This window comes from Acanthisitta chloris, unplaced genomic scaffold (genome assembly GCF_000695815.1).
Source record: "Acanthisitta chloris isolate BGI_N310 unplaced genomic scaffold, ASM69581v1 scaffold3033, whole genome shotgun sequence".
Classification (NCBI taxonomy): Eukaryota; Metazoa; Chordata; class Aves; order Passeriformes; family Acanthisittidae; genus Acanthisitta; species Acanthisitta chloris.
The window spans coordinates 73,737-81,425 of record NW_008665249.1 but is presented as its reverse complement, the minus strand read 5'-3'; the positions used below and the strand labels follow the sequence as shown (position 1 = coordinate 81,425).

Genomic DNA, 7,689 nt, shown 5'->3' with positions numbered 1-7,689 from the left:
CCTGTGCCGACTGCCTGTAGTGGCTAGTTGGCCTCTTTTGATATTGCTGAGAGAATAGGAAGGTGGTGAGAAGGTTTTTGGAGATGGTCTCTCTGCTATATGGGAATGAATTGCAGGGCACGAGGATTGGAAAAGAAGGCTGGGTCATCACCTCTGGTCCTCTTCCTGTGATGTTTCATCTTCCTTATTTTTGGCTGTGCAGTGTTGTACCACCATTGTCTTTCCCATCCACTCTTCTCTCCTTCCTGCCTACCCCTTTGGATTGCCAGGATAAGCCCTGTGATTGGTGGCACTGGGATGGCCTGTGCCCCTCCTACCTTTGCTTGTGAAAGGAAGAGGAGTCCTGCTTGAGATGGCTCTTCCTTTTTCTACCTGTTAACCCAGCGATTGTTGCAAAAGCCTCTAGGAGTGTCTGGTGATATTGTGGGGCTGCTCCTGCATTCTGAACCAGGAGTGATGGGAAGGGAGGGAAGTACTGGTGTGTCTGTGTTTCTTCTGCCCATGCCTGTGAGCAGGTGATACACCTGTAGGTGCATCCATCCCATCAGGGCCCCTGGATTTATGGGTGTGAAGTCTGTCTAGCCAATTTCTAACGCAACCCTCTACGACCAAGGGAAGGTGTTCCTCCTTCTGGCCTTCCTCCTGTTTGTGCAGGTTGACAGATTGTTGCCTTGTCTTTCACAGAGCCCAGCCCAGTTCATGATCCCAAGGCAAAATATGTTGGTGTGACTTCTGTCAAGTTAACCTGGATGGTGAATGACACTGCTGCTGACTCCTACTCGTACAGGATAGAGGTTTCCAATGGTACCAGCACTAGGACTGTGATGACCAATGACACCGAAGCAGAAATTACTGGGTTAACCCCTGGGACGTGGTACAACTTCACCGTATTTGCAGTAGCAGCTGATAACAAGACAGAAAGTGAAGGAAGGTCCCTAGACCTGTACACAAGTAAGTCACGTTTTTTTTGCAGCCCTGTTATGGTTTTCTATGTTTTGCTGTGCTGCTTGGGGCCCTGCCTACCTTCCTGAGGCTTGAAACATTATACTGTTGCAGGCAGAGGCTCTATACATTGCCTGTCTACAGTCAGATATGTTTGTATGGAAGAGATATAGCTTTCTTTTTAAAAAGCATAATAAAAGAAACCCCTCAAAAGCAGTAATTGTTGATGTTAGTCACCAGGGCCCGTGACACCGTGAATATTGTTCAAGAACCTTTCTCCGTGGTCTGGGATTTTAGAGAATCACAGAAGTGTTATGGTTGGAAGTGACCCCTGGAGATCGTCTAGTCCAGCACCCCTGTTAAGGCATGGTCCTCTATAGCAGTTCACTCAGGAACTTGTCCTGATGAGTTTTGAGTATCTCCAGAGAGGCAGACTCTATGGCCTTCCTGGGCAGCCTGTTCCAGTTCTTTGCCACTCTGTGTAAAGAAGTTCTTCCTTGTGTTGAGGTGCAACTTCTTGTATTTTACTTTATGACTGTTGATCGTTGTCCTGTTGCTGGGCACCATTGAAAGGAGCCTGGCACCATCCTTCTGACACCTGCCTTTGAGCTCTTTATATGCATGAATGACATTCCCTCTTAGTCTGCTGTTCTCTAGACTAAATAGGCCTAGTTCCCTCCGTCTCTCCTCATAAGAGAGATATTCCAGGCCCTTAATCATCTTTGTGGTCCTCTGCTCGACCCTCTTCAGTAGTTCCTTGTCTTTCCTGTATTGAGGAGTGCAGAACTGGACACACTATTCCAGATGTGGTCTCCCTGGGACTGTAGGAAATCATCTTGACCTGCTGGCCACACTCTTCCCAATGCACCCCAGGGTACTATTGACTTTCCTGGCCACAAGGGCACACTGTTGGCTCATAGTCAACCTGTCATCCATCAAAACTTCCAGGTCCTTCTCTGCTGAACTATTCTCTAGTAGGCTAGCCCCCAGCCTGTACTGGTATTTGGGGTTATTCCTGCCCCAATGCAGTACCCTACACTTGCCCTTGTTGAACCTCATTAGGTTTGTCTCCACCCAACTCTCCAGCCTATCAAGGTACCACTGAATTCTGGCACAGCCATCAGGTGTATCAGCCAGTCCCCCCTGTTTTGTATCATCAGCAAACTGGCTGAGGGTACATTATGTCCCTTCATTCACATCGTTGATAAACAAGTTGAACAGCCAAGACGTTGAAGTCCCCCAGGAGAACCATGACGACAAGGCTATTTCCAGCTGTCCGTAGTAAGCCTCATAATCTTCCTCCTCTTGATCAGGTGGCCTATAGTAAACACCCCAACAGTGTCACCCATATTAGCCTGTCCCTTAATTCTTACCCATAAACTCTCAACTCATTCATCTCTCCCTGGGTAGAGCTCAATACGTTCTAGTTGCTCTCTCACATAAAGAGCAACTCTACCACCTCACTTCTCTGTCCTTTCTAAAAAGTACATAGCCATCTATTACAACATTCCAGTCATGTGACCTATTCCACCATGTCTCAGGCATTGACTGCACAGAGCTTTCTAGTTCTTCTTGTTTGGTCCCCATCTGTGTGCTTTTGTATACAGGCGCTTCAGAGCGGTAATCAAGCATCCAGGTTCCCTAGAAGGCATGTAAGAGGATTCGCCATAACCATGAACACCCTTGATGTGTTTAGTCCTGTGAGCCTTATCTTGAGAGGCAGTCAAGGAACCTCTGTCACTGCAGTGGTTGGTATGACCCACTCCCCAGGAGGAAGCAATGGCATGAGCATTGCTGCTTTGGACCTCACCCCCTGAGTCCTTTAGTTTAAAGCCTGTCTCGCCAAATTGGCCAGCCTGCTGCCAAAGATTCTCTTGCCCTTTTCAGAAAGATGGATCTGATCCCTCCCTAACGGGCTGCAATCATTAAAGTACAACCCATTGTCATAAAAGGCAAAACCTTTTTGATGGCCACAAAGCCAGACGTTGACCTGCAGTATGCAACTGCTTCTAGTTGTGCCCATTTCTCTAACCGGTAGGACAGGTGAGATGATGACTTGGGCACCAGTGCTTTTCACCTGCCTTTCCAGGGCTTTATAGTCTTCCTTGATCCTACCTATTTTTTGGCTTGCAGTGTCTTGGTACCCACGTGAAAGAGTAATAGTGGCTAGTAGTGTGTGCTATTGACAAGTTGGGGTACCCTCTCAGCAACATCACAGATCTTAGCCTCTGGTAGGTAACATACTTCTTGTGACTCTGTCAGGCCAGTAGATGCCCCTTAACAGAGAATCTCCCACTACAGTCACTCAGTGTTTCTTTTCACAGCAACCACCGTGCACTGCTGGTGCAGGTTCTCCTTGTTGGCCTTGCTCTTGGACATCTAGAGCCCTTAAAGCATCATATCTGGTTTTGGACTGGATCTTGGAGGGTCCAAGGTGTCTTATGCTCAGTGGATCCATTGTAGATGTATGGTCCTGAAGCCGTGTATCTACCTCTGCTTCAACCCCTCTAATACTGCACAACCTCTTAATTGTCTTTTGTAATTCAGCCCCCTGCTACAACAGGTCATCAACCTGTTTTGTGCACCTCCACCTTGTAATCATCAACCATGTTTTGTGCAGGTACTAGCCTATTCACTGGGAGAAGTATCTGGGCATCCTTTGCAAGCTATCACCTGTACTTTTTGTGTGTGTGGGGTAGTTTTGTTGCCTTCACTTCTTGGAGGATGGGGGCCTCAGACCCATCTTTTAAAGGGCTCCCACACAGAGACAGTGTGTTGTACCCAGGGGTCTTTATGTGGTTTGGGGGTCTCTGACTGCCATCAGGCTGGAGCAGTAGAATGAACTTTAGGCAATGCTGGCTCAGGAGTGTTCTCATGGTATGACCCAGGCAGCCTGCTCCTTTGCCACCTTTGATCACCTGTCTTTCTGTAATATTCGAAGTTCCTTATCTTCTGGTGTGCATAGACAGACTACCATCTGCTTTCCCCAATCCACCTGCAACCTTGTATTTTTCCTGACAACACTGCTGAATTTCTAAGCAAAGTCCTGGGAGCACTGGCACTGTGATGACCTGTGCTCCTGCTCTAGAGTGCCAAAGGGAGATGAATGCCACTCAGAATAACTTTTCCATCAGTTCTCTTAGCTGCTGACTGGTGCAAAAGCTTCTAGGAGTGACTGGTGATACTGCTGGGCTGCTCCTGCATTCTGAACCAGGAGTGATGTGAAGGGAGTGAAGTACTGGTGTGTCTGTGTTTCTTCTGCCCATGCCTATGAGCAGGTGTTCTAGCAGGTTGACAGATTGTTGCCTTGTCTTTCACAGAGCCCAGCCCAATTTATGGTCTCAAAGCAGAATATATTAGTGAGACTTCTGTCAAGTTAACCTGGATGGTGAATGACACTGCTGCTGGCTCCTACACATACAGGATAGAGGTTTCCAATGGTACCAGCACTAGGACTGTGATGTCCAGTGTCACCGAAGCAGAAATTACTGGATTATCCCCTGGGACACATTACATCTTCACAGTGTTTGCAGTAGCAGCTGATAACATGACAGAAAGTGAAGGAAGGACGTCCATAGACCTGTACACAAGTAAGTCACAGTTTCTTGCAGCCCTGTTCCTGTTTCTCTGTGTTTTGCTGTGCATTACAGGGCTCTGCCCACATGCTTGAGGACTGAAATTTAATACAGGCCGCACCTGGGCTGGATACTAAGAATGAGAGGTTCATGTGTAGAGGAAACATAGCCCTGATTTATTTGTTTATTTATTTAACACCAAGCTGCCTATTTAACACCTACTCCTCACCCTGAAACAAAAATCTACCATAACAACTAAACCAAATCCCAACCAACCTAAACAAAGTCCCCTTCATTGCCAGCCATGTACATCCCTTTCCTGTCCGCCTTTCAACTGGGTTGAAATACATCATGGTGTCAGGCAGAAGTGCTGCACACAGCCTGCCTGGAGTCAGTGATGTTATTGTGTGGAAGGGGGTTCTGTGTAGGGTGTTTTGTTGCCTTCTCCCTGTGAATGAGGCCCTCAGGTTGTATTTTGAAGGGCTCCCACAGAGTGCTCATTGTGCCTGGGAAGCTTCTCGCTTTGGAAGAGCTCATGGCTGAGCTGGGCTGGGGGCAGCACTGTGCTCTGAGGTTGCCACTCATGCTGCTCTGCTCAGCCTGTCAACAGACAGGAGAAAGTTAAGTTACTCCTGCATTCCTCATGTTAGGCATTGGGACTATTTTCCTCCTTGTTGTGATTATGTGCTGCTTTGTCCTTTCCTTTGTTTTGTCCCATTTTGAGTGAGGTGAGATCAGTCTGTCTCAGAGCTCCTCAGTGGGTTTTCCAAAGGGGCTCTGCAATGAACTTAAGAGAGTCACTGCTACTCTGAAAGTGCTGCTTGGCTGCTCATATGCTCAGTCTGTCTGAAATGTGGAAGCAGGGGTGTGCCTCTGCTTTTTCTCTCTTTTTGTCACTAAATATTCACTAGTGCTGTTGGAGTCTCCTCTTGCGTTTCACAGAGCCCAGCTGTTTTCCATATCAGGGTGGAGTATGCTGTCTCTGATTTTGCCCATGGAGCACAGATGATAATTCCTCTAATTACACCTACAGGATACAGATCAAAAGTCATGGTTGCTCCTCTAGAAACTAGACATCCAGTGTCACCAGGTGTCAGAGGTGTTATTCCAGGGTTTATGGCTATAATTTCCTATTATCTCACCAAATTTGTAGGAATAGCTGACAGTGTTACTGACGGAAAATAACTATTTACAAAATGCAGTATAAATAAGTCCTAGTCACTCTCATTTATCTTTTAACTAAATCTGTTACATAATTGTGCTTCTCCTTAGTTTCTTAAAACAATACCCATTTAAATAACAAAATAATTTAATCCATGAGTCTATAACCCCTGTGTTTTAAAGTACCAAATACTTCCTTATTAAGGGAGGAGATAAATTTGGTGTGTTATAGTTGTACAGTTAAAAGTGTTTTGGTCTTGAAGGCCAAGTTTTATGAGATGTTTAGTTTAGAGGGACTTTTCTTCTCAGTGTTACTGCTACTTTAACTTCTTAAATATCTTTTTGTATTGTGTCATAGAAGACTTGCCCTAACTGACAAATTGCTGTTTCTAAGGATGGCTGCTGCTGTGCACTTGATCTGTAGAGGTTATATTCAATTTTATTATTTGCTGGCCACTAAGAGTTATACATGGAGTTAGTGTCAGTCTACATACTACTCTAAGAAGTAGTATATTCAAGTAGTATATTCAAGGATTGAATAGTATTTTGAAAACGTTGCTGTTCTTGACAGATACACAGCCTAAGATTTCCCAGTAACCTTGTCTGTAAAGGAGAGCACAGAATGTGCACTTAATGTGTTAAATACTTCCCTTCCTCATAGAGTAACAAGTCCATGTAGGCAGTAGACACCATGTAGGCATCCTTTTAAAAATGAAAAGGTACACTGAGGTTTTACAAATGTTATATACATAACATATAAATAGACAGCTTTTTCTAATAAAGACAGCACTTGGTTTCTTAATTCTCTTTTTTTGTTGTTCTTTTTGCTTTTGGCAGGACCTGGCTCACCGAGTTCGTTTCTGTGTGAACCAGTGGCCAAGCAGCCTTCTCTAATTCTGAAGTGGAATTGTCCTCCTGGTTACAGCACTGGCTTCAGAATTACAATACCTAATATAAATACTTCAGAAGTGAATTCATCCTGCATAGGAGAAGCCTCAGAAGAAACCTTCAAAATAGAACATTTAGATTATTTTAGCACTTACAATGTAACTATCATAAATCTTATAAATACTTCTGAAAGCTCTCCAGTGTACACAGTGTGTAACACGAGCATTACCGGTAAGCATTAAGATTTGAGAATGAAAGATATTTGTAGGACAAAAATATTAAGTTCATGATTGCATAATACCAAACTTGGTGTGCAGTACAGTATCAGCCTACAAATTGTGAATAAGACTTTTCTTTATCAGTCCTTAACATACTAAAAAATACTTCTGTTTATAGACCCACCTCCTCCAAGCGAAGCTCCTTCAGTCAAGGCAGTCAGTCACAGATCATTGTCTGTTGAATTCTCTAATTTTGATTCATTGTATGGTCCATTAAAAGCCTACGCAGTAATGATCACAACAGAAGAGCAAGGTAAGATGTTATGGCATTATCTTGTAGCTGTGTGAAACAATTATCAGACAGCATGTTTTAACTCTAAATAGGTGTTGAATGGATAGAGAAAAAGCTGACTCATTATTTTCAATTAGCTTTCAAAACTTGAGGCAGATTCCTTGCTTGTTTGAAGTCAGATCACTCCTTGTTTTCAGAAAGGCTGAATTTTCACTCAGCATTTTCACTCAGCCTTTTCCTGCCTTGACTTATCCTTTTACATAAGTCCCATATGTATTACCACTGTTCTGTTGCCATCTTGATTTGCCATTGATTCCTGTCCCAAGATTGTGTACTATCCTTTTTCTCCCCCACAGAATAATTTTTAGAGCACCTAATAGAAGCAGCCTTGTTTCAGAAAGGCTGAATTTTCACTCAGCATTTTCACTCAGCCTTTTCCTGCCTTGACTTATCCTTTTACATAAGTCCCATATGTATTACCACTGTTCTGTTGCCATCTTGATTTGCCATTGATTCCTGTCCCAAGATTGTGTACTATCCTTTTTCTCCCCCACAGAATAATTTTTAGAGCACCTAATAGAAGCAGCCTTGGAATGTGGGATTCCCCTCCCTT

General features: G+C 44.3%; 1 protein-coding gene across 1 annotated transcript in view; it reads left to right on the top strand.

Annotated features, from left to right (window-relative positions):
* Nucleotides 1–662: 662 nt before the first annotated feature.
* PTPRJ (protein tyrosine phosphatase, receptor type, J) overlaps nt 663–7,689 on the top strand; it is a gene marked incomplete at its 5' end in the record, with an annotated part of 18,500 nt that continues 11,473 nt past the window's right edge. The window contains 4 exons of the mRNA XM_009071637.1: nt 663–951; nt 4,263–4,532; nt 6,516–6,797; nt 6,963–7,097. Coding sequence (XP_009069885.1) covers nt 663–951; nt 4,263–4,532; nt 6,516–6,797; nt 6,963–7,097 — 976 coding nt within the window. The remainder of the gene's footprint in view (nt 952–4,262; nt 4,533–6,515; nt 6,798–6,962; nt 7,098–7,689) is intronic.